Source organism: Mus caroli, unplaced genomic scaffold (genome assembly GCF_978045245.1).
Source record: "Mus caroli unplaced genomic scaffold, Mus_caroli_1 scaffold_5, whole genome shotgun sequence".
Lineage (NCBI taxonomy): Eukaryota > Metazoa > Chordata > Mammalia > Rodentia > Muridae > Mus > Mus caroli.
The window spans coordinates 73,861,312-73,889,213 of record NW_028227260.1 but is presented as its reverse complement, the minus strand read 5'-3'; the positions used below and the strand labels follow the sequence as shown (position 1 = coordinate 73,889,213).

Sequence of the window (27,902 nt, the reverse complement as noted above, 5' to 3'; positions counted from 1 at the left end):
TACTACTTTAGAGGGGTCCTGGCTACTCTTTCTCGGCCTAGAACATCGCAGTTTTCTATCCAAATCCCAGGGAATGCACATGGACAAGGGCAGGCTTGTTTTGGCCACTATTATATTCCAACATATACAGTACATGCTTAATAGTCAAAATAAAAATAACAATGACAACAGTAGCAATGAGGACACAAGCAGCATATACTATATGCCAACTGCTATCCTAACAACTTTGCATTTGTCAACTTAATCACTGCTGACAAAAGTACTACAAGGTAGGTAGCTGCATCGAGTGATGAACTATAGACCGAGCGTACTGAATTTAGGATTAAATAGAGGAGCCAGGCTTTGGGTCTAGAACATCTGGCTCTCAAGTCTGTAACGTTCATTTTAAAATATGCTATATATTGCTTTAGAATAAAAATTGCTAAGTGAATGATTAGCAACATGACCTATATTGTAATTGTAGCAACTGCTAACATTTAGTAAATGCAATGTACCAACAACTGTATCTATACAGCCTCGGTTAAAGTTCATGATTCTCTTTAGATTCCTATTTTTGTCAAATGAGGAATAATTATAAGCAGAGAAACTTGTTTAAATTCAGACAAATTAGAAAAAAATGGATACCCACTAGTCTGGCTTATTACTCCACTACTTCCCAGTAGTTACCATGGTTCCCTGTACAGCCTTTCTGAAATGCATTATATTGCTAGTTTAGTCAGACAGGAAAGAAAATGGATAAAATTAGATGAATAAAGAGAACAGACAAATAAAAAGGAATATAGATTTAAAAATACTGATTAATAAGAGTCTAGTATCTACTTTTCCAGTTTAACTCCCTTGTCTATCTTATTTCTATTTTATTCCTTAAAGAAAATTCTTTTTTGGTAATTCTTAGCTCATTTTTTTTTAATTTTTAATATTTTTATTACATATTTTCCTCAATTACATTTCCAATGCTATCCCAAAAGTCCCCCATAGCGCCCCCCACTTCCCTACCCACCCATTCCCATTCTTTTGGCCCTGGCATTCCCCTATATTGGGGCATATAAAGTTTGCAAGTCCAATGGGCCTCTCTTTCCATTGATGGCCGACTAGGTCATCTTTCGATACATATGCAGCTAGAGACAAGAGCTCCGGGGTTCTGGTTAGTACATCATGTTGTTCCAACAATAGGGTTGCAGATCCCTTTAGCTCCTTGGGTACTTTCTCTAGCTTCTCCATTGGGAGCCCTGTGATACATCCAATAGCTGACTGTGAACATCCACTCCTGTGTTTGCTAGGCCCCGGCATCGTCTCACAAGAGACAGCTATATTTGGGTCCTTTCAGCAAAATCATGCTAGTGTATGCAATGGTGTCAGCGTTTAGAAGCTGATTATGGGATGGATCCCTGGATACGGCATGGTCCATCTAAATGGTCCATCCTTTCATCACAGCTACGAACTTTGTCTCTGTAACTCCTTCCCTGGGTGTTTTGTTCCCAATTCTAAGAAGGTGCACAGTGTCCACACTTTGGTCTTCATTCTTCTTGAGTTTCATGCATTTAGCAAATCATTAATGCTTTTTTTAAAATTTTTAATATTTTTTATTACGTATTTTCCTCAATTACATTTCCCATGCTATCCCAAAAGTCCCCCATACCCTCCCCCCCACTTCCCTACCCACCCATTCCCATTTTTTGGCCCTGGCGTTCCCCTGTACTGGGGCATATAAAGTTTGTGTGTCCAATGGGCCTCTCTTTCCACTGATGGCCGACAAGGCCATCTTTTGATACATATGCAGCTAGAGTCAAGAGCTCCGGGGTACTGGTTAGTTCATAATGTTCCATCAATAGGGTTGCAGATCCCTTTAGCTCCTTATTTGTGTATGTATGTGCACCTGAATGTATGTATTGGAAACATGTGAGTGCATATGAATGTAGAGTCCAGAAAAGAACATTGAATTCCCTGGAACTAGGGTTAAGGGCAGTTGTGAGCCACCATGCTGGTGTTCGGAACTGAATGCCAGGTTCTCCACGGAGCAGTGTGTGCTCTTAACCACTAAGCCACCCCTCCACTCCTCTACCCCCACCTCTTATCGCTACTGTTGTATGTGAGCTGTTTAAAATAAATGGTTTTAGTTCCATCCATTTGCCTGTACAAACTTCTCCGAACAAAAGTCCTCTGTCCAGCATCATTACATGTAATTTAGTTTTTATTCCTCAGAATCCTGTGAAAGCAACAGAAATACAGTGCAGTGAAGATAGGGGACAATAGGACACGTCAGAATAGGCACAGGTAAGAACAGTGAATGCAGAGAAAAGATTGCTTAGGACAATAATAGGGGTGTAGGAAAATTGGTAGATAATGGGAGAAAGAGGTCTATTCTGTTCCATGGTAAATAGTGAAAAGGAGAAAGAAACTCAAAATACAGAGAATGATTACCAAAACATCAAAATAATGGTATCAGGGAGAAAACAGAAAACATCTACAAAACTAAACTAATAGAGGAGCAGAGGTCAGTACATAGGATAAGAAGAAAGACAACAAAAGGGTCTTAGAAATGACAAGGAAAGAAAAGGCACATAAATTAAAGGAGCTGCCGCTGTCTTTCATGGGTATGATAACTGCTATTTTAAAAGTACCCTCCTTTATCCTTCCCTCTGCAAGACTACAAGTTGCACAAGCCGTTCAAGCTCTTCTGAGTGTCTTATTCAATCCCAACTCCTAGTGTACAAAACAGGTGAGATGGTGTTTACTGGGCTGAAAGTTAAAGGGGTCAGAAGAGTCACACAAATTCAGCAGGTGGACATTAGTAGTTGAATATTAAAGAACAGATTGGATATTTAAATGTTTTCTATATTACTTGTAGCAGATAATTATTCAGTCAACATGTGGATAAACTGAGTGATGGAGACTTCACCAATTTTGTCAATAAGTAGGGGCTAAACAAGCTACCTGTGCATCTCCAACAGTCTTGCCCCTCAACTGCTGCTTCATATGCATGGATTTCTTTTATTCTTCACAGTAATCCTGTTGATTATTCTCCTTGCATTATAGGTGATATAATGGAGGTGCGTGAAATGAACAGTTACTTGCTCGATTCACATAATAAGCATGCTAAAAAACAGAATTTAAGACCAGAATCATTTAACTTTAGTACTCCATGTTTCTTCTCTCTATAAGAAAATTATGAGAGGATCTAAGGTGGTAGCAGAAAAAAAATTAGATTTTTTGGGGCTGGGGATGTGGCTCAGTTGAAGCCATTGGTCTGATTCCTGGCACTGTATAAACTAGGCATGGTGACATATGCCTGTAGTCTCAGCACTTGGGATGCAGAAGCAACAGAGATCAGAAGTATTAACTTATATTCTGATACATAGTGAGCTCTAGGATATGTTGAGGGGCAAAAGACCCTGTCTCAAAATAAATCACCTGATTCCCACCCTGAAATACAGACTCTCTCTGTGAATTTCAGTCTTATAATCTAGTACTTAAATTTAAAGATAGAATACAAATACAGTTCTTAATGAAACATCATTTTTGATTTCTCATAGTCAACTAATCTCTGTGTAAAAAATTTGGGAATAGAAGTCATTAGTGTAGAACCTAGGGACAGTTTGACTAGTTTTACTCTTGGCTCCATGGCTGGGGAATGTAGCTCATTGGTAGACTACTTGCCTTACACATGCAAATTCTTACGTCAATCTTTAGTCTGAGGAATGAAAACATGAAAGTTAATTTCACATATCATTAAAATAGGAATAATCACAGTATTTCCTTGCTAAATTTGTGGTGAATATTGAATTAACTTAATGACTATAAAGTTTACAAAAATAGCATCAGAGAGTCATTCAAATAATGCCAATTCATCATTATTTTATATTCATTATATTTTTCACAATATAGTTTTCTGTTTTGAAAACTGGTGTATTTTTGCCACAGATTTCATCAGGGTTCTCAATATTGCCAAGATTACCTAAAGCAACTGCACCAGAGACATCTGAGAGTTATTTCAGTGAAAAACTGTATTTTTTATTATGTTACACTTAAATTTTATTAGATTACAAGTCCCACAAAGGCAGATGTGACTGCCACAGAGTATGCTATCAAAATAAAATTTCCAAGCAATGAGATACTTTATTGCAACCTCAGACCCTTAGGGTTTCAATTCCTCCTGGTAAAGGACTTGATGTTTCTCTGTTATCATTAAACCTTCTATGTCATCTGAGGGCTTGCCAGACTATCACTTATTTTTTCTTCCTTTATTTTTAATAACATTCATGTATTTAGAAATATTTAATTTTGTCTTGAAGATTTAAAAACTAACCTTTCAGTATTTATGAAATTACTGTGTTATTCCTGTTAAATGTCACATTTATGAAGGGCCCTTTTAAAGTATGATCTTATTGGAAAGATTAGAGTAGCCATATTCAATTATTTAGTCGTTGATTAGCCCATTCTTTCTTTTCTAACTTTTTATTGACTCTTTGTGAATTTCCCATCATGCACTCCAACCCATTCATCTCACCCTCCCTCCATAATCCATCACTGCAACCTCCAAAGGGAAAAAATAAAAAATAAAAACAACAAAATAGAGAAAAAATAACCTAAAAAAATCTCACCGTGGAAACTGAGGTGTGTCACTGTGTGTCACAAGAGTATATCCTTTTGTCCAAACAGCTTTACTTACAAGTGTTCAGTGCAGTGAGTCACTGGTCTGGTTTGAGGCCTCTGGCTTCTGCTACACTATCAACACTGGATCCTCACCAGGACACCTCTCGGATATCCTGCTGTTGCCCTGTGTCATGGAAGTCCTACAGCTTTGGTTCTGTAGGACCAGCTCATTTAAGCACTTCAGCTGCTCACAGATGGGATATATGTTGGGGTGGGCCAACTAAAGGCCCTGGATCTGAGCTTGGATGTTGGCTGTGTTGTACCAGTTCTCCTGCTCTGTCCAGGTGATGGGCAGGTCAGCACTCCAGCTTGTGGCAGCCTACAAGAGGCAGGATTGACTCTCTGGCACCCATATCACCAGGGCTAGCTCTCTAGCTCTTCCACTCCTACACCCTTGGGCCAGCTCCCCCATGCCCATCCCACCTACTACACTGCCAATGTGAATTATTGGATCTTTTCTTCTGAGTGAGAGGCATAGCCACTTCTCCCACACTGCCTAGGTGAGGGGGCTGGGCCAGCTATCCTTGCTGCAGGCAGTGAGTAGCCCATTCTTTATGCTAAACATCAAAAAACAAACAAACATAAACCTGAGCTCTTGGACATCCATTTACATGGTTTTCCAGAGGTGAATAAGGTGAGTAAGCTTTTCTTTGCTTACTCACCTTATTCACCTCTGGAAAACCATGCCTTTTAGCATCCAGCTTTTCTTTTTTTCTTTTGTTTTTCATTTTTTTTATTAGATATTTTCTTCATTTACATTTCAAATGCTATCCCGAAAGTCCCCTATACTCTCCCCTCCCGTCTCTGCTCTCCTACCCACTCACCCCCATTTCTTGGCCCTGGCATTCCCCTGTACTGGGGCATAAAGTTTGCAAGACCAAGGGGCCACTCTTCCCAATGATGGCCGACTAGGCCATCTTCTGCTACGTATGCAGCTAGAGACACGAGATCTGGGAGTACTGATTAGTTCATATTGTTGTTCCACCTATAGGGTTGCAGACCCCTTCAGCTCCTTGGGTACTTTCTCTAGTTCCTCCATTGGGGGCCCTGTGTTCTATCCAATAGATGACTGTGAGCATCCACTTCTGTGTTTGCCAGGCACTGGCATAGCCTCACATGAGACAGCTATATCAGGGTCCTTTCAGCAAAATCTTGCTGGCATGTGCAATAGTGTCTGTGTTTGGTGGCTGATAATGGGATGGATTCCCAGGTTGGGTAGACTCTTGATGGTCTCTGTAACTCCTTCCATGGGTATTTTGTTCCCTATTCTAAGGAGGAATGAAGTATCCACACTTTGGTCTTCCTTCTTCTTGAGTTTCATGTGTTTTGCAAATTGTATCTTGGGTATTCTAAGTTTCTGGGCTAATATCCACTTATTAGTGAGTGCATATCAATTGACTTCTTTTGTGATTGGGTTACCTCACTCAGGATGATATCCTCCAGATCCATCCATTTGCCTAAGAATTTCATAAATTCATTGTTTTTAATAGCCAAGTAGTACTCCATTGTGTAAATGTACCACATTTTCTGTATCCATTCCTCTGTTGAGGGACATCTGGGTTCTTTCCAGCTTCTGGCTATTATAAATAAATCTGCTATGAACATAGTGGAGCACCAGCTTTTCTTATATCAAAGGTTATCTTCAACTGGAGGGATCTGTGCCCTCCCTTCCCCCAGCCTTTCCCCTGCTACCAAGAGTCAGGTTTTTTCCAGTAATGGTAAGAACAATTTAGCAAAGTACCTCGCTCCTTTGCCAACCTTCTTTTCACTCCATTATTATTTTTTGGGTTTGCCTCACATTTGATAAATAGAAAGACTAATTGTAGATAATGCAGAAATCCTCAACCATGGACAAATCAGATACTTTTAGTGGCCTTTACACAACAAGGCTGTAGCGTTTTAACTCTGGGAAGCCAGCATAAGGAACATCCATGTATGTGGAGCTAACAGCCTTGAACTCTAGGCTGCCTCTGTTCTGGAAAGAAAGCCTATGACCTCAGTAAAACAATAAAACTCTCTTCTGAGAGAAGCTATGTCTTTTGTTTCTGTTGTCATTGACATCCTGTTGCTTGATTTTCTCATGCTTCCAACTTGGCTGCCCCAAACCTGGAAGCCTTCCCTTAACTACCAGTGTCTTCCTAATCACTGCCTTTCTCACTAGTTAGTTGTCGTCTTAGTGCTGGCATGTCACTCCTTGCTTGTTTCCCCTGCCCCGTTGCTCCTAAATAGAGCTTACTCCTCCACCTTTTTTCTTTTCCTTTATCCCAAGGATCTATCCCTTTATCCCTCTGCTTTACTTTCTTGTATCTGGGCTCCTAACAGTGCTTCCTATAGCCACTGTTTTTCAGAGCTCAGTTTCACATTTTACTTAAAGCAACTGCATCCTTTGGAGACAGATGTCAAAATCAAGAAGTATAGGCCGGAAAAAAATTAAACACTCAAATTTGGTTACCTGAATTTAATTATGAGGTATATTTTTAAATAAAGTATATCTTTAATAAAAATAACAAAAAAATCCTCAAAACAAACAACAAAAAAAGAAGTAAACGTGGGTAGTGTGGAACCCTGAAACAAACCAGATTCCTAATTCCCTCTTATTCTCTCCTTTCCACCCCCTCTCCCTCTTCTTGCATTTCTTCTTCTCCCCCTCTCTCCTCCATTTTCCTTTGCCCCACTCTCCCTCTCTCTGACTAAGTGTTCTAAGCATGAACATAGCTTAGTGGGAACAAAGGACAAACGCCTATTTGTGACATGACTGATAAGCTAAGAACTTCCTGTTGCCTTTACTAACCTTCAGAAAGGCTGCCTCCTAATTGTATGGAAGTTCTGCTTAGAGCTGGTGGAGCTAAAGGAGACACTGGTGTTTTGCTGAGTCTCAGATTGACAAGTTTTCTCTTGCAGGTTCAGTTCTTGACTGAAATAGCTCCCCTAATTAACCAGCAGGTTATCGATTCCAGATCTGGCATTCAGAGTTTATTTGCAAACACCAAAGCAGTTTGAATCTAAGCTCAATTTACTCTCTCAATTGACTGTGAAAGTCAAACCCACAAAGTTTTAATGTAGGATACATCACACATGCACATACAGAGAAGGCAAGGGACAAAAAACATATATGTTTTTAGTGTTCACTTAATGTGTCAAGACTTAGTACCCCTCTTCAGGGGCATTTGGATAAGGGAGACAGCAAAGTAGCTATATAGCAGAGAAAAGCCAAAGAATGAAAATTAATTTTGAAAGTCACTCTGAGTACCCTGATATCTCCCTCATATTCTCTCTTTCAAAATTCTTGTCTGGCAAATCTTACTGATAACACTGGTTTGAACCTTCTATCATGAAAAGAGGAACAGTATCCTAATTAGGATCCTGCAGTAGAGATTTTATGTGGGAGGAATATATGCTATCACTCTTTGCTAAAGAGATGTGGCTAAGAAACTAACATTTGCAGAGGTATCCAAGGATCAGTGACAAGTATAAGATATCTCTTCACAATGATTACTGAGACAGGATATCCAACAACAGCATGGATGAAGGTTTGGAGTGGTGGTGGTTTGATGATTCACTTTGTATAGGAAATGGATAGAAGTATGAAGGAAAATCTTGTAGCATAGAGGTCCCTACTTGTTTGAACAACAAGTGGTCCTCTTTGTTGGTTCCTTGGGTAAGAATGGGGTACAGGGGGCCCCATTCAAGTGGGAAGGTATTCTTTGCTAAGTATGCTACCACTACCACAATATTCTTTCAATGCTGGTTTAAATTTGCTGGCTATCTGTTGTGGGTACAAGGAGCTCAGAAGGAATACCTCAAGAATTATGAAGGAAAACATATAATGATACCAGGATAAAATGTGTTAACGTCAGCATTTCGCTGTTGCATATGAGCTTCATGCCATACCAGTTCTAATATGGAACTATTGCCAATTTCCTCTGGCACGTTTTGCCTATTTCTTTAAACACCTGGGGATAATGAAGGGGAGGAGCTTGTGGTGCTCCCTGAAGTCCTCAACTCTCATAGAAAAGAACAGGTTGAGTTTACCTTCTTGCAGAGGACCATCTGGTGGTCAAACAGGAAGAAGACTCTCTGCTGGTTGCGGCCGTAGGGCTGGTAGATCCAGGCCATCTCTCCAGTGTAGATCAGCTCCGAGCTCCTGTCTAAGATGTCCTCTCCCTAGGAAGGATATTGGATAGTAAGACGTAGTCAGGTAGTAGAGCTGGTATAATTCCTTACACAGAGATACCGAAAAGTGAGCATAAGACTGGGATGGGAGGTAGCCAGTAAGACCTTGTAGAGATGGAGGAAATGAGAGACTTCTGGGCTCTCTTAAAAGGTTTATAGTTGGCATCTGCCACAGTGTCTGGGTTTGGTGGTTGTTTATAGGATGGATCCCGAAGTGGGGCAGTCTCTGGATGGTTGTTCCTTCAGTCTTTGCTCTGAGCTTTGTCTCTGTAACTCCTTCCATAGGTATTTTGTTCCCCCTTGTAAGAAGGATTCTGAGCTTCTGGGCTAATATCCACTTATCAGTGTGTGCATGCCATGTGTGTTCTTCTGTGAAGGAGCTAGAGAAAGGACCCAAGGAGCTGAAGGTATCTGAAGCCCCATAGAAGGAACATCAATACGAACTAATCAGTACCCCCAGAGATCCTTGGAACTAAACAACCAATCAAAGAACACACATGGTAGGACATGTGGCTCTAGCTGTATATGTAGATGAGGATGGCCTAGTCGGTCATCAATGGGAGGAGAGGCCTTAGGTACTGTGAAGGTTCGATGCCCCAGTATAGGGGAATGCCAGGACTGGGAATGGGAGTGGGTAGGCTGGGGAGCAGGGAGAAGGGGGAAGGGATAGGGGATTTTTGGAGGGGAAACTAGGAAAGGGGATAACATTTGAAATGTTAAATAAAGAAAATATCTAATTAAAAAGAAGGTTTATGGTTCTGTAAGTGAGAAGACTCATTTTCTTATTTACTATGGGGTTAAATAAGAATATCCCTTAGTCAGTCAGTGTTCCTTCTTCTCTTTGCCTCCTTCCATTCCTCCTGTATTCTTATTTACTCGGAGCCTAAATGAGACCCTCAGTCAGTCAGTCAGTCAGTCAGTCAGACAGTCAGACAGTCAGACAGGCAGGCATTCTCTTTTCTCTTCCTTGCTATCTTTTATGAATCTCTTTTGTGCTCCAGTCCCTCAGTTCCAACCTGGTCTCTCACTAAGCCTGAAAAGGTAGTGGAAAATGTTCTGTTTTGCATATAAAAAATGCAATAGGGAGAAAAAATTTTACAATAAAATTAGAAACTTTTCAACACATGCTTTAGCCTATGTGAAGGTGGAAATAAGGAGCAGTGGCTCAGGAAAGAGAACTCATCACTCCAGGGGCCATACGTGGTACCAATATTGTGCAAGGTACTGTTTTTCACTCTGTCTTTTGTGCCTCACAAGAATTCTGACACCAATTTGCATGAAAAATCTTGCACCAATTTTACTTCAAGTACCAAAAGGTCAAGTGATAGGGCAGGATTATGAAGCTTATTGGCTACAGATGTTCAACCTAATCCTCATCCATCTCCAGAGAGCATGTTTACTCTTTATCATAAATTATATTGCTTCTAGACTCAAAACTGTCCAGATGTCCAGTCCTTCCTCTCCCTCAGTCTGTTTGCCAGCTGTTAAATGTGGTAAAAGAAAATTGATATGTCCAGTACCAGCTCTGATAGCTTTGCCTTAAAATGCTAGGTTTATACCCAAGGTTCAAGATTAGATTAAAGGTAGACGTTCTATATTTCTTCAGAAATAATCAGAAGCATATAGTTCTGGCAGAATAATATGCTAAAAAGAGTGACATCAGGAAATGGTATTCTTAATTATACCATTACCTCTAGTCTGGGAGATTGAAAAGAAAAGGAGATCTCAGTGGATTATTTTCTAATAACAGAACTTGAAAGCCACTCAAGAAATACTGCTTTGATTCTATTATCCAAATTTAGGTACAAAAGTGTCCAAGACAAATGTAAAAGAGTCTCTTTTTTTTTGAGTTTATATACTAGCACTGAGCCTTGGGATTCAAAGGGCTGGAAAAGACTTCTGAGAGTTAGCCTTTCCTGACACAAGAGAGGAAGACATGCCACAATCTACTTTGAATATGAATAACGTGAAAGAATGCATAAAAGTTGGTTAACAACACAAGTTGATGCCAAACACGATTATTTTGGAGGCAGTATCTTATTATGTAGGCTAGGTAAGCCTGAAGCTTGCTCTGTAGCTCAGGTTGCTATGGAACTTGCAGTTCTCCTGAAGCAACTCAGGCACTAAGGCTATAGGTATGAGCCCAAATGCTCAGTCAGATTCCAGGACTCCAGGGACAGTGACAGAGGCTGAGCTAGGCTTGTTTGTAGTGCTAGCTGTGTAAAGCTTGTTGCTCTTACTTACATCCTTGGTGATCTTTGCTTTGCTGAGAGAAACATACTAGAGAACCTTTCCTGGCATTCCTATTGGCCCTGGTTCCTCCTGCTGAATTGTCCTGAGGCCGAGGCCTGGCTGTCTCTGCTAGGTTGGGCCACTGCTGCTGATTTGTGTTTGCTATTCAGACTCTATTGAACTAAACTGCTCATATATCCGTGAAGTGTTTGCAAATAGATCGAGCTGCCGTTGCTGACTCCTGTGACCTCAACTGCTGATTTCCTGACAACACAGATAAGATTAGAGAAAGTACCTAAGGAGCTGAAGGGGTCTGCAGCCCTATAGAAGGAACAACAATATGAACTAGCCAGTACCTCCAGAGCTCTTGTCTCTAGCTGCATATGTAGCAGAAGATGGCCTAGTCAGCCATCATTTGGAGGAGAGGCCCTTGGTCCTGTGAAGATCATATGCCCCAGTACAGGGGAATGCCAGCGACAGGAAGTGGGAGTGGGTGGGTTGGGGAGCAGGGCGGGGGGAGGGTATAGGGGACTTTTGGGATAGCATTTGAAATGTAAATGAAGAAAATATCTAATAAAAAAGAAGATTTGCTCCAAAGATCACATTCTAAACAAGTCCATTTCCCCATTTACCCCATATCCTTCCTTTTCCACTACCTTTGTGAGTGGTGGGCTAGAAGGGAGGTTCAAATGTTTAAGAGCTATCACTAAAAGTAGACATTGAAAAAAATTAAAGTTACAACCAAGTTCAGAATCCCATGTGCCTAACTACAAGACTGCTCTTGAATGATGGTACCTTGTCTATCAGAAAAATTTGCTACATTGGGAAGATTAGTAAGATGAATCTGTTAAAATGACTGTGTTAACTCACTCTGTGTCCCTGGGAAGCAGTTTAAGCAGGTCCTGTTTGATCCACTCCACATGACTACTTGAAAGTACCAAATATGTTTGTGTGAGGGAAAGTTATGTTTACATAAGAGAAAGGGTGCTCTCACTGTTTAGAGCTTTCATTCTTGTCTCTTCTGCCTCACCTTGCACCATCCATCCCTTTATCTTGTCCACAAAATGCAATTTACTCCCACTGCCTTTATGGGGTTCTTCATTCTTTCCAGCATTTACTGCAAACATTTCACTTTCCTATGTGCCTGCTCTAGATGAATAAGGCCATGTCTGACTCATCTCAGATTCTGTAATGGCTGGCAGGGGCCAGACAAAGAGGGGCTGTTCACAAGGCAAGTCTCCTACTGTCATATATTTGCTCAATATCCTCCAGTGCCTTCCACCCAAACTTAAAGCCAAAGCCCTTTAAGGATATATAATCTGACCTCCCATTATTCATATACAATCTTCTGCCTTCCCCCCAGCGACACTGGCCTCTTTCTTTTGCTTGGAACATTAACTGTGGGATTTCAGGGGCTTCCTTCCACCTTAGATGCTCTGCTGCAAAAAGGCCACATGATTTTTATCCTTCATCTCCTTTAGGTCTTTTCTCAAATGTTGTCCCCTTTGGTAATTCTTATATTACTTTAGCCTAAAATACGTTATTTTCTCCATATTCCCTATCCATATCTGATGATGAAATTCTTATGTTGTTTTTCTTCCTTATTGAAACATAAAGCATAGAAACTGATCCACCACTTAACACATCTCTAGAACACAGAATGATGCCCGATACTGAGTAAGTATTCAACAATCTGTTAGTGAAGAAACCAATGGTTAAGAGATGAACAGTGACCATTAAACCCTGCCCAGGGCTTTCCTGCAAGTTTTTCATATACTTTTTGTGAAGCCAATGTCTCAAGGAACAGACTTCATTTCAGTCTAATTAATTCTAACAACCCATTTTTTCAGCTTCATTTACCTGATTACAGGATAATTGATATTGGAGCTGTGGCCTGAACGGCCTAGCAGGCATATCTAATCTAACCTGTGGCCCATACGCTGCTTGCATCTCAGGATAGCTCTCAATAAGACCCAATATATTTGTTGATGAAAAATGTCAGGTTTTAAGGTCAAAAGGTAGAGCAGTACTGAAAGAATGGTAAAACAAAATGTAACCCTTATTAACCAGTTTAATCTTCAATGGTGCCTGAGTCAACTTATGTCAGTAAGTGTAAAGAAGTAATAAATTTACCTGGGCCTATGTTTAATCTTTTGGACCAAGAAGTACACTTTATTTATTCACCTTCACTTTTAAATGGATACCTTTTCTGTATCCATCATACTGTGTTGGCTAGAAACCATCTTCTGGTTTCTTTGGATTATACCATCCAATAGTAAACAAGAATAGGACATCAGGTTTTAAACAAGCAGACAAGAATAGGGCATCAGGTATTAAACAAGCAGGCAAGAAAGGGAGAGATACCATAAAGAGAAAATTATAGCCACATGATTTAGTTCTCAAACATGAGGTACAAACACGAGCACTTTCTGAACATCTTCAGGGGTGGGGGAAGCTGAAGAGAATGATTTAACGTGAAAGAGTGAAATGACAGCTCATCCAAATCTCTGAACCACAGAGCTCAGAAATGGAAAATTTCCAGAAACTACGGTCCTTGGAAACAGGCTCTCCTCCATTCTAATCTAAACTGCTGTAAGCTGTAATCTCTTTAAAGGATACATGACAATTTAACTTATCTCCTTACTTTTTAGGATTTATGAGGGGTAGAGTAGTCTCCATAGGATATGGCAGATGACTGAAATGGTAACTAGAGATAAGTAAAGAGATCTGAATATTCATGAGGAAAAGAGGAGGAGAAAAACACAGACACTGATTTAAAGCAAGAGTTTTTATTCTCTAGCCAAATAGTCGACCTGACCAAGACAACAATTGTCTTCGTGTTACTCATCCTACCTTTCTCTGTTCAAGGGAAAATAGGTTCTCAAGGTTTCCCAATGAAAGGAGAATCCATTACTTTCTTTTAATTCTGGGCCAGTGATGGCATCTCCTTATAAGCAAGGGTTTAAATATATGAAAATATGTATACATTCTGCCCTCTTGCCCTCTATCTATACATATACATTGTATTTTATTTTTATATCTCAAGGTATCACTGGTATTCTACCCTTAGAAGACATTATCTATCAAACAGAATAAAAATGTGTCAACTGATAATTATTGTGGTGTTTTTAAATCATCCACACTAGGAAGAATAGAAGTAGAAGAACAAAGATTTTGTCTGAACATTTATCAACTCTTTGTTAACCCTTATACCGTAGGTCACCTTGAGATAGACTAAGCAATTTGAAATGTTAAAGGAAATACAGTTATTTAAACACAGAAAATTCTACCTGAGTTGAAGGCCATACGGAAAGGTCCTGGATCTACTTCTCTACTCTCACCACAACGTTTTTAAATGCCACTTCCTTCCTGCTGACATTTCCATCTTGGTTATGTCAGCCTACATGCTATCAGGTCATACAACCTGGGCCTGAGAGATGAGTAAGAAGTGTCATCACTCCTAGTTTGTGACATTTGGCAAGGAAAGCTTGACGATTTCAGTCACTTCCTCTCTAAGTTCAAAGAAACTGTGGGTGTCCACACTGGGATGACTAGGTGACAGAATATTTTTAGAATAATGATGAAAACAGAGCTTGGCCAGGATGCTAGTTATAGCTTATTCAACAAGCAAGTGGGGCCTCCCCAAACCCCTGTTAATAAAGGGCCTACCTCCCAGTCTAGGACAGAGGCCTGCCATTGCGCGATCTTGTCAATATTCTCCAGACGTCGTTTGCGTTCATTGATCTGCTGAGTCACATTTCTCATGACAGCCAAAGCAGCTGCAACGTATCTGTAATCACTGTGAGGAAATAAGAGTGAAATGTGGATGAACCAATGTGCAATACGACACTCCTAAATCCATTCTATTCTTCCTCCTTAGTAAGAGTCTGGATTATCAGATAGTAATTTCCAGTCCTATTTTTAGATGACTATGTGACTTATGTTCATACAAAAACCATACCGGCCTCATAGATATCCTACCTGTAAACTCTTTTCAAAGGGAATAGATCTCTTCAAATTTTATACCTCTCTATTTGTGTCTTACCTGATAAAACCAGCCAAGGAACAAGACAGAAGCATTATACATAGTATAGTCCAGACATCCTAGTCATCTCTTCTATCTGCATTTCTAAGGCGTCATTGTGGTCACCATGGAATAATAGTGCTATTTTTCTTCTGGTACAATGAGGAGATCAGTATATGATAATGCATGAGAACACATAATTTGAAGCCAGACTCTTGAGTTCACCCCCAGTTTTATCACTAACTAGCAGTGTTGTCTTTAGCAAGTGTCACTCGCACTTGATTCAATTTTCTCATGCAGAAAATGGGGAGATTTTGGCAGAATTTATTGATGGGTTTAGTAAATAAATGCACTCATCCATACATACTATTTTACTCTTAATTCATAAGATTAAGTATTTAAGTATTAAGCATTTCTCTTGTGATAGCTATGATACAGGATATCTCCCACAGAATTCTTGGTCTGAGAAGTACAATCTATATCCCAGCTTCTAGAAACATTTGATAATTTGTGTTGAGAGTTATATCATTCTATCCAATTTTGTCTGCTGTCTGTCCTGATTTCCAATTGAATAGCTATTATAAAAGGCAGACTGAAAGTGCGACTCCAGCCACTTGACACAGACAGGATGACCTGAGAAGGCAATAAGATTAATTACAGCTCAGTATTAATATCTTCTTTCAGTAAAGCTAAACTATCTTGTGGTTGTAGCCTTTATACTCTCCCAGCACTGATTGGAAAAATAGTTGTGAGAAAGGATGTAAAAATGTTGTTTCCCTGTTATTAATGTATTGGAGAATGGAATAATGGAACAAGTCAAAGAAGGGGAGCTCTAGATGCCAGGACAGATACCATGCAACACCTCCTCTTAGGTACCATCCATGACTCTAATTTGTACTTTGCACACATTCCAGAACTATAGACCTCAAACACTATTGCATTTGATCCACTGTAGTAACAGACTTTTCTCTTAACCAAATTATTCTTTCTCAAGACAGCTAGAAGTACTCAAATTTCGAACCTTAGAATGTTTTCTGGTATTATGATGAGTCAGCCATACTGAGTGTAATTACCGACTAATTATACTGTCTAAGGCTTTCAAAACATGCTTTCTAGGAGATGAATCTCTCAACCAGTTCTTGAACTGTTGATTGCTCAGATTCACCTGTAAAACTTCACGTTTGTTCCCACTATCACATTATGCATCTTGTCACATTGCTTGTTCCTCTCTATGGATGATCTGTGAGCTCATTAACACTGTCAGTGTCTCTCTTTGACAAGAATGACCAAGCCAGTTAGACAGAACTGTAATTACAGTATCGGCAGTAATGACAGAAATAAGTACTGCAGATCTTCAGGCCCAGTTCCCTATCCCCTATGTCTTTCCTTTTATTGATTTGAGGGTACCAGTATTTCAATCCACTTTCTGGGAGGTAATCATAGAATTATCCCATTCAGAGTGGTACCATAGTCATATTTAATTAAACTTCAATAAGCTAAAAATTTAGTTCCTCAGTTGTATTAGTTATTATCTTAATCCTCCAAGGACATCACAAACATGACATTCAATTGGACGTTGGTGATAAGAAAGTCCTCTTCCTGACCACAAGTATTAGACAATCATGGCTGTGGTCCTATAATTGTTAGTCTTGCCATTTTAGCTGGCTGTCTTTTCTTACAATGGTTCAAGAATAAATGCTATCACATCTGATCTGTACCACTAGCTTTAAAAGTGAACACACCAACAAGAAAATGGCTACGATGGTTGGCTACCACCCATTATTGGGAGTGACGGAACCAAGATTTTCTAGTTTTAGACATATCAACTAACCATGACATTTATATTTCCCCTTTTCTTCTTACTTTAGGTAAGGGGTAATTATGACATACTTTCATAAGCAAATAGAATTTCATTTATTTCCTATCACTTTTCATCCAGTCTTCTACTTCAGAGACTACTCTGGCTGTCTCATTTCAGATATTTCTATCAGGTTAAGTCTCTAACACTCTAAAACTTGTTTGGGGCATCTTAATATAGCTCCTGAGACCTGAAAAACAGTTTTTCTATGGCTTTGTCTTTTGTCTTTATCCTCTTCTTCCTTTAGCATATTGCTACTCCTGTCTGTCTTTAGCTCACAGTCATGAGACCAGGTATCCTTAAGTTAAGTGGTAGATGTCTAATAAGGAAATATTGGAAGTTGATGTAGAAATTGCCAAATAATCTGTGACCATGAGCCTTCATCATTGGAAATAGATGAGGAAGCGATAAGCCTCCAGATTTGTGGTCTCCCTTTTTCCACCTGCTTGAACCTGCTTGTTCAAGGGTGGAGCTTCCTGTTCATTCGTCCTGCCACGCCTATTGCTGGACCCTGCCTTTGCTGCTTGAAGGCACACACGTGTTTGTCCTGCTACTGGACCCCGAGATTGTTTGGCGGGAAATCGGGTTCCCTCTCCCTTTTTTTATAACTGAGTGTCTGAAAATAGTAAAATTGAGCTTTGATCAGAATGTTGTCTTAGCTTCATTCCCTTCTCTCGCCGCCTAGCCCCTCTTCTCTTCCAGGTTTCCAAAATGCCTTTCCAGGCTAGAACCCAGGCTGTGATCTGCTGGCTGGACACAACACAGATTGATTATCCAACACCAAACAATTAGCCATAGAAACACATATTCAGGCAACAAACATACAATGGATCCAGCAGGTTGTATTCATATATATATATATATAACAAGAATCATTAAAAAAGAAGGGGACATGTGGGAGCAGAGGAAAAGACATTAAGAAGGGTAAGGGGGAGGAGATGGAGTAGGAAAATGATGTGCTTATATTTTATTTTCAAATATGTCAGGATGAAAGCTTGGGGAATTTGAGCAAGGAACTTATTTCTTCTTATAGGGGACTTTTGGGATAGCATTTGAAATGTAAATGAAGAAAATATCTAATAAAAATGAGTGCTAAGAGTATTTAAACCAACAAGTCCAAAGTCAGAAGTTTCATACCAAATAAAGTCAGGCTAGAAACTGTAAGTTGTCACCATCGATGGGCATGATTTTTAGCATATACCATACTGCTAAGAGATGAAATGCATTACTTCCACTCAACGAGATAGCCTTCATAGCCTTTGTTGGGTTATTTCCCTTGAAAATATTTAAGAACTGTGGAGTGTGAGGGCACATGCCTTTAATCCTAGCACTCAGGAGGCAAGTATATTTTAGCTAGAGACCAACTTGGTTCATCTATATAATGAGCTGCAGTCTAGGCAGACATATTCAGTCTCAATGAAGGAGGAGGAGCAAGAGGAGGGGGGAGAAGGAGGAGGAAGGGGAGAAGGTAGAAGAGGAAGATGATGAAGAAACAAGAAAGAAAAATACTTAAATATTAAAGAAATTAAAACCTTCAAGAAAAGTCTCAATCTGTTTTCCCTCAACTATATTCTAAGTCTATATACAATGTACAGTGGGTGGATTAAAAAAAAAGCATAGAAAAGCCAAGTAAGCAAACAAGGGAATTAGCTTTATTGAAAGAATGTAGGATTGGTACAAGTTAGGAAGGATATCAGCAGGACATTTGAGTCTTCCAAACAGAATGAAATAAATGGTTAAGCACTTACTCTGTCAAGTTTGATTCACGAGGCTAACCCTAGTATTAAAAGCCAAGCTGGAAGCTGTAGTCCATGAAGGTGGGGTATAAGTTACATATAAGATCATGTATGTGACTTTGTGTACAGACTAGTTCACAACTTTATAAGCAACTCTCTAGGGCTTGTGGAGTAAGCAGGAATATATCCTACTTTATAGATAAAGTAACGATAGGCTCAGGAATAGAAAAAGATGCATATTGTCAAATGGTGGCAATATTTCAAAGCTGTTTCCTTCTGTGTCCTTAAAATGGCTTACCTGTGGTCTTGGGCAGTATACTTTAGGAGCTCGGCCAATTGTAAGGGATATTTGCAGATCTTCTGTACTGGAGTCAAAAGAAAACCATCAATAGCAATGTCGATCATCTGCTGCAAGAGGCGGCAGGCCTCAAAGAAGTGTTGATAGCGGCTGTCCTTCATCAGCTTGGAGAGTTCCATGCAGGCATCCAGGTGGTTGTTACAATATTCAGAATATATCCAGAATCCATCTTGCTGTAGAGAAAAGAAGAGGAAAAATAAAGGCTCTGAGACCTTTAAAGAAGTTTTAAAATAATAGAAAGACAAATTTTCATATGTAAAGATACTAAGGTAATGCCAGTTTTCATTTGAGTCATAATTTATAATAAAAATATTAAAAGATAGCTACACAGTTGGTAGCTATACAAACCAATTATAAAGTTAATTTAGCAATAATGAGGAAGTGGGAACAGTAAAACAGTTCTGGATGGTTAAGGGAGGCTAAACATAACAAGAAGAAACAGAATATTGCAAATAAAATTCTAGTAACCATTAGAAGAAATGAATCACAAATTCTACTTCTTGCAATGACAAACTAACATATTCTGCAACTGAGATGAACTCTAAAGAGTATAATGACGTTTTCCTGAAAAAATTATTAACGATAAAGGTCAGAGGCCCAGAATATCTGCTGATAGATAGCATCCCCTAGATGGAACAAAGAAAATATGCTCATGAAATGTTAACATGGTTGAACAAGACCAGCATTATGACAATACCAGGTGACATGCCAATTCCACTTTGGACCCTACCCCTGGATAAAGAGCTTCATGTGCTCAATGGTTGCTCTCCATCTAAGAATGAACTCCTGCATATGTTGTCTAATTCCAAAGGGTTAGCCCTAGACATATGTACAGATGAGCCACATTCAATGAATTTAGTAGATTGCATATACAAATGTACATATATGCATATATATATATATATACATATATATAATTGATCACAATTTTTGGAGGAAGAGGGAGATCATAGGAGCCAGGGGAGAGAAAGGCAGGAGTTATATAGACGTAGTATTCATGTACAAAGTTCCAAGAAAATTTTTACATTATATTTGAAGAAGAAATGGGAAAGAACCACATAGCTATCTGGAAAAATACAGAAAGCAAGAATATAGACTATGGATCTTGAGGAAAGAATGAAATTGTTGTGTTCTAGAGATATCTCATATGCTCATACAATGATGTGTGTGTACACCCATTACATAGAAACAAGAATGGCCAGTTGGTTGCTATTGTATTACAAATCAAGCAGATGATCTCAGGGCTAGTGAACTACACTAATAATAGTTATAAAGCCACTACAGCAAACCAGATACTGTGGATAACAATGGCCAAGGGCAAACAGCAAGAAATATTTGCATTGGGGATACAAGCTGAGAAAGCACTCAGTAGATTTTCTGATAGATTGGACCTGAGTACCAAAAGAAGAAACTAAAAACGGCCAAGACATTTAATAAATATGTAATGTTATGGGACTATCTTTCTTCCAAAATACAGTTTTTGTCAGGTATATCTGATTTCTGTTGCTAAAACCAAATATCAAGAATCAGAATTGAAGTTGAATAATTATTATAAGTAAGGTACCTATTGTAACAAGGGCCTGTGATCAAGAGAAAAACCACACGTTACTTGCTGATCTTGAGAACAACTAGAATTTGTTCAAAATGTAAAACAAACAACCAAATCAACATTCTGCAAGATAACATTTTTTGTGTATCTTTAAAAATGTAAGAATTAGCCTCTCCAGGGCCTAGACAGGTTAGTTTGCCACCACACACCCTCCCCAAATCACTAGTCTAGTTTGGTTCTACATCCAGTGCCCTGAGCTAGTCAGACCACCAAAGACTGAAACATCCTCAACCCGTAAGTGTTAAGACAGGACTTCTCATTCCTGCCACTAACCTGCAGTAGATAACTTTCAATTAATTATAAGAATAGATGAGAAAGAAGGATAGATACCATAGAAGAAAACTTCCCTGTACTAAGGAAAATCACACCCTTGAAGATCTAAGAAGTACACAAAACATCAAATAGACAAAAATATGAAAGAAAATCCCCATGGTCTGCAATAGTTAAAACACTAAGTGTATAGAACAAAGAAAAAACTAATCAAAACAGTAGCCATATAAAAAGGAAAACACAATAAATAAAAAGAATAACAGCTCAGCTATTAACGGAAACTTTGAAAGCCAGAAAAACATGGAACAAGGTATTTAAAATACAAAAAGAACACAGTAACTAACCTAGACTTATCCCGCAAAACTCTCTGCCTTCGTTGAAACAGAAAAAAAAAAAAAGTCATGATATAACATCAACCACCCCAATGCCACTCATCCCATCCCTTCCTGACTCCAGTTCCAGGGAACCCAACACTCTTTTAACCTCCATGTTTACATGTGGAAAAAACATTAACACATACAAAATAAAAATAAATATTTTAAAAGAGAAAAAATAAATCTACCAGATCAAATGTAAGGAAAATACAGGCAAACAATATTTTGGGTAGAAAAGAGAAATGAACACAGCCAAGAAACTGTTGAAAGAAATATGAACCATGATTATCAAAACCCAAAGCACTACTAAAAATCATGTGCGTGTGTGTGTGCACGCACACACACACACACACACACACACACACACACACAAAATCCACCAAAAATTAACAACACAATGACCACAATTAACATACACATTTCAGTAATAACTCTAAATAGCAATGACATCAATTCTCCAATCAAAAGATATAGGCTGACTGAATGGATCAAAAAACAAAGCTATCTACTGTTTATAAGAAACACATTAGCTTTAAAGAAGAGTAAGAGAACAGACAAAAGCATTCTCCTCAAAAAGGACCAGGCAGAAACAGTCCTATACTAACTATCCTAACATCTGGGAAAATAGGACACTCGCCAGCTACCCACAACACCCGCCACAGGATCTTAAGACTTCTGGAGAGTGGAACACAGCTTCTGCTCCAATCCAATTGCGCGCGGGACCTGAGACTGCATTAGTTAGGGAAGCAGAAACCGGCCAGAGTAGGGCCACAGGCCTCATCCAGCCAGATCAGCACCGGGGTAGCTAGAGCGCAGGGTCGGCTGACACCCGCCAGCTACCCACGACCCCCGCCACAGGATTTTGAGACTGCTGGTGAGTGGAACACAGCTTCTGCTCCAGTCCAATCACGCGGGACCTGAGACTGCTCTGGTTGGGGAGAGAGAAATCCGGCCTACATAGAGCCACAAGCCTCTTCCGATCAGAAAAGCACCAGGGTAGCTAGGGCGCAGGGTCGGCTGACACTCGCCAGCTACCCACAACCCCCGCCACAGGATTTTGAGACTGCTGGTGAGTGGAACACAGCTTCTGCTCCAGTCCAATCACGCGGGACCTGAGACTGCTTTGGTTGGGGAGGGAGAAATCCGGCCTACATAGGGCCACAAGCCTCTTCCGGTCAGAAAAGCACCGGGTTAGCTAGGGCGCAGGGTTGGCTGACACTCGCCAGCTACCCACAACACCCGCCACAGGATCTTAAGACTTCTAGAGAGTGGAACACAGCTTCTGCTCCAATCCAATTGCCGGCGGGACCTGAGACTGCATTAGTTAGGGAAGCAGAAAACCGGCCTGAGTAGGACCACAGGCCTCTTCCGGCTGGACCAGCACCGGGGTACTGCCAGCTACCCACGACCCCCGCCACAGGATTTTGAGACTGCTGGTGAGTGGAACACAGCTTCTGCTCCAATCTTTAAACAGTGACAACGACAACAACTAACCCCAGAGATTACCAGATGGCGAAAGGTAAACGTAATAATCTTACTAACAGAAACCAAGACCACTCACCATCATCAGAACCCAGCACTCCCACTTCGCCCAGTCCAGGGCACCCCAACACACCGGAAAAGCTAGACACGGATATAAAAGCATATCTCCTGATGATGGTAGAGGACTTCAAGAAGGACTTTAATAACACACTTAAAGAAATACAAAGGAACACTGGTAAACAGGTAGAAGACAATAAAGAGGAAGCACAAAAATCCCTTAAAGAATTGCAGGAGAACACTGCTAAAGAGTTACAAATCCTTAAAGAAAAACAGGATAACATAATCAAACAGGTAGAAGTCCTTAATGAAAAACAGGAAAACACATCCAAACAGATGATGGAAATGAACAAAACCATACTAGACCTAAAAAGGGAAGTAGACACAATAAAGAAAACCCAAAATGAGGCAACACTGGAGATAGAAACCCTAGGAAAGAAATCTGGGATCATAGATGCGAGCATCAGCAACAGAATACAAGAGATGGAAGAGAGAATCTCAGGTGCAGAAGATTCCATAGAGAACATCGGCACAACAATCAAGGAAAATGTAAAATGCAAAAAGATCCTAACTCAAAACATCCAAGAAATACAAGACACAATGAGAAGACCAAACCTACGGATAATAGGAGTGAATGAGAATGAAGATTTTCAACTCAAAGGACCAGCAAACATCTTCAACAAAATTATAGAAGAAAACTTCCCAAATCTAAAGAAAGAGATGCCCATGAACATACAAGAAGCCTACAGAACTCCAAATAGACTGGACCAGAAAAGAAATACCTCCCGACACATAATAATCAGAACAACAAATGCTCTAAATAAAGATAGAATACTAAAAGCAGTAAGAGAAAAAGGCCAAGTAACATATAAAGGCAAGCCTATCAGAATTACACCAGATTTTTCACCAGAGACTATGAAAGCCAGAAGATCCTGGACGGATGTTATACAGACACTAAAAGAACACAAATTCCAGCCCAGGCTACTATACCCAGCCAAACTCTCAATTAACATAGATGGAGAAACCAAAGTATTCCACGACAAAACCAAATTCACACATTATCTCTCCACGAATCCAGCCCTTCAAAGGATAAGAACAGAAAAAAACCAATACAAGGACAGAAACCACACCCTAGAAACAACAAGAAGGTAATCCCTCAACAAACCTAAAAGAAGACAGCCACAAGAACAGAATGCCAACTTTAACAACAAAAATAACAGGAAACAACAATTACTTTTCCTTAATATCTCTTAATATCAATGGACTCAACTCCCCGATAAAAAGACATAGACTAACAAACTGGCTACACAAACAAGACCCAACATTTTGCTGCTTACAGGAAACTCATCTCAGAGAAAAAGATAGACACTACCTCAGAATGAAAGGCTGGAAAACAATTTTCCAAGCAAATGGTATGAAGAAACAAGCTGGAGTAGCCATTCTAATATCTGATAAGATTGACTTCCAACCCAAAGTCATTAAAAAAGAGAGGGAGGAACACATCATACTCATCAAAGGTAAAATCCTCCAAGAGGAACTATCAATCCTGAATATCTATGCTCCAAATAAAAAGGCAGCCACATTCATTAAAGAAACTTTAGTAAATCTCAAAGCACACATTGCACCTCATACAATAATAGTGGGAGACTTCAACACACCACTTTCACCAATGGACAGATCATGGAAACAGAAACTAAACAGGGACACAGAGAAACTAAGAGAAATTATGAATCAAATGGATCTGGCAGATATCTACAGAACATTCTATCCTAAAACAAAAGGATATACCTTCTTCTCAGCACCTCATGGTACCTTCTCCAGAATTGACCATATAATTGGTCACAAAACAGGCCTCAACAGATACAAAAATATTGAAATTGTCCCATGCATCCTATCAGATCACCATGGACTAAGGCTGATCTTCAATAACAAAATAAATAATAGAAAGCCAACCTTCACGTGGAAACTGAACAACACTCTTCTCAATGATACCTTGGTCAAGGAAGGAATAAAGAAAGAAATTAAGGACTTTTTAGAATTCAATGAAAATGAAGCCACAACATACCCAAACTTATGGGACCCAATGAAAGCATTTCTAATAGGAAAACTCATAGCTCTGAGTGCCTCCAAAAGGAAACTAGAGAGAGCACACATTAGCAGCTTGACAACATACCTAAAAGCACTAGAACAAAAGGAAGCAAATTCACCCAAGAGGAGTAGACGGCAGGAAATAATCAAACTCAGGGGCGAAATCAACCAAGTGGAAACAAGAAAAACTATTCAAAGAATCAACCAATCAAGGAGCTGGTTCTTTGAGAAAATCAACAAGATAGATAAACCCTTAGCCAGACTCACTAGAGGGCACAGGGAAAGCATCCTAATTAACAAAATCAGAAATGAAAAAGGAGACATAACAACAGATCCTGAAGACATCCAAAACACCATCAGATCCTTGTACCAAAGGCTATACTCAACAAAACTGGAGAACCTGGATGAAATGGAGAAGTTCCTAGACAGATACCAGGTACCAAAGATGAATCAAGATCAGGTTAATGATCTAAACAGCCCTATATCCCCCAAAGAAATAGAAGCAGTCATTAATAGTCTCCCAACTAAAAAAAGCCCAGGACCAGATGGGTTTAGTGCAGAGTTCTATCAGACCTTCAAAGAAGATCTAATCCCAGTTCTTCACAAACTATTCCACAAAATAGAAACAGAAGGTACTCTACCCAACTCATTCTATGAAGCCACAATTACTCTGATACCTAAACCACAAAAAGACCCAACAAAGATAGAAAACTTCAGACCAATATCCCTTATGAATATTGATGCAAAAATCCTCAATAAAGTTCTTGCTAACCGAATCCAAGAACACATCAAAACAATCATCCATCCTGACCAAGTAGGTTTCATCCCAGGGATGCAGGGATGGTTCAATATACGGAAATCCATCAACGTAATCCAGTATATAAACAAACTCAAAGACAAAAACCACATGGTCATCTCGTTAGATGCGGAAAAAGCATTTGACAAGATCCAACACCCATTCATGATAAAAGTCTTGGAAAGATCAGGAATTCAAGGCCCATACCTAAACATGATAAAAGCAATCTACAGCAAACCAGTAGCCAACATCAAAGTAAATGGTGAGAAGCTTGAAGCAATCCCTCTAAAATCAGGGACTAGACAAGGCTGTCCACTTTCTCCATACCTATTCAACATTGTACTTGAAGTCCTAGCCAGAGCAATTCGACAACAAAAGGAGATCAAAGGGATACAAATTGGAAAAGATGAAGTCAAAATATCACTCTTTGCAGATGATATGATAGTATATATAAGTGACCCTAAAAATTCCACCAGAGAACTCCTAAGCCTGATAAACAACTTCGGTGAAGTAGATGGATATAAAATTAACTCAAACAAATCAATGGCCTTTCTCTACACAAAGAATAAACAGGCTGAGAAAGAAATTAGGGAAACAACACCCTTTTCAATAGTCACAAATAATATTAAATATCTTGGCGTGACTCTAACTAAGGAAGTGAAAGATCTGTATAATAAAAACTTCAAGTCTCTGAAGAAAGAAATTCTAGAAGATCTCAGAAGATGGAAAGATCTCCCATGCTCATGGATTGGCAGGATCAACATTGTAAAAATGGCTATCTTGCCAAAAGCAATCTACAGATTCAATGCAATCCCCATCAAAATTCCAAATCAATTCTTCAACGAATTAGAAAGTGCAATCTGCAAATTCATCTGGAATAACAAAAAACCTAGGATAGCAAAAACTCTTCTCAAGGATACAAGAACCTCTGGTGGAATCACCATGCCAGACCTAAAGCTCTACTACAGAGCAATTGTGATAAAAACTGCATGGTACTGGTATAGTGACAGACAAATAGACCAATGGAATAGAATTGAAGACCCAGAAATGAACCCACACACCTACGGTCACTTGATCTTCGACAAGGGAGCTAAAAACATCCAGTGGAAGAAAGACAGCATTTTCAACAAATGGTGCTGGCACAACTGGTTGTTAACATGTAGAAGAATGCGAATCGATCCATTCCTATCTCCTTGTACTAAGGTCAAGTCTAAGTGGATCAAGGATCTTCACATAAAACCAGAGACACTGAAACTTATAGAGGAGAATGTGGGGAAAAGCCTTGAAGATATGGGCACAGGGGAAAAATTCCTGAATAGAACAGTAATGGCTTGTGCTGTAAGATCGAGAATTGACAAGTGGGACCTCATGAAACTACAAAGCTTCTGCAAGGCTAAAGACACCATCAATAAGACAAAAAAACCACCAACAGATTGGGAAAGGATCTTCACCTATCCTAAATCAGATAAGGGACTAATATCCAATATATATAAAGAACTCAAGAAGGTGGACTCCAGAAAGTCAAATAACCCTATTAAAAAATGGGGCTCAGAACTGAACAAAGAATTCTCACCTGAGGAATACAGAATGGAAGAGAAACACCTGAAAAAATGTTCAACATCCTTAATCATCAGGGAAATGCAAATCAAAACAACCCAGAGATTCCACCTCACACCAGTCAGAATGGCTAAGATCAAAAATTCAGGTGACAGCAGATGCTGGCGAGGATGTGGAGAAAGAGGAACACTCCTCCATTGTTGGTGGGATTGCAAGCTTGTACAACCACTCTGGAAATCAGTCTGGCGGTTCCTCAGAAAATTGGACATAGTACTACCTGAGGATCCAGCAATACCTCTCCTGGGCATATATCCAGAAGATGTCCCAACCGGTAAAAAGGACACATGCTCCACTATGTTCATAGCAGCCCTATTTATAATAGCCAGAAGCTGGAAAGAACCCAGATATCCCTCAACAGAGGAATGGATACAGAAATTATGGTACATTTACACAATGGAGTACTACTCAGCTATTAAAAAGAATGAATTTATGAAATTCCTAGCCAAATGGATGGACCTGGAGGGCATCATCTTGAGTGAAGTAACACAATCACAAAAGAACTCACACAATATGTATTCACTGATAAGTGGATATTAGCCCAAAACTTAGGATACCCAAGATATAAGATACAATTT

General features: G+C 39.5%; 1 protein-coding gene across 12 annotated transcripts in view; it reads right to left on the bottom strand.

The window, feature by feature from the left end:
• Arhgef9 (Cdc42 guanine nucleotide exchange factor 9) overlaps nucleotides 1–27,902 on the bottom strand; it is a 167,519-nt gene that overhangs the window by 16,917 nt on the left and 122,700 nt on the right. For all 12 annotated transcript variants that reach the window (XM_085838115.1, XM_085838122.1, XM_085838118.1 and 9 more), the window contains 3 exons: nucleotides 18,975–19,207; nucleotides 14,728–14,857; nucleotides 8,686–8,817 (listed from right to left, as the gene is read on the bottom strand). In XM_085838115.1, coding sequence (XP_085694241.1) covers nucleotides 8,686–8,817; nucleotides 14,728–14,857; nucleotides 18,975–19,207 — 495 coding nt within the window. The remainder of the gene's footprint in view (nucleotides 1–8,685; nucleotides 8,818–14,727; nucleotides 14,858–18,974; nucleotides 19,208–27,902) is intronic.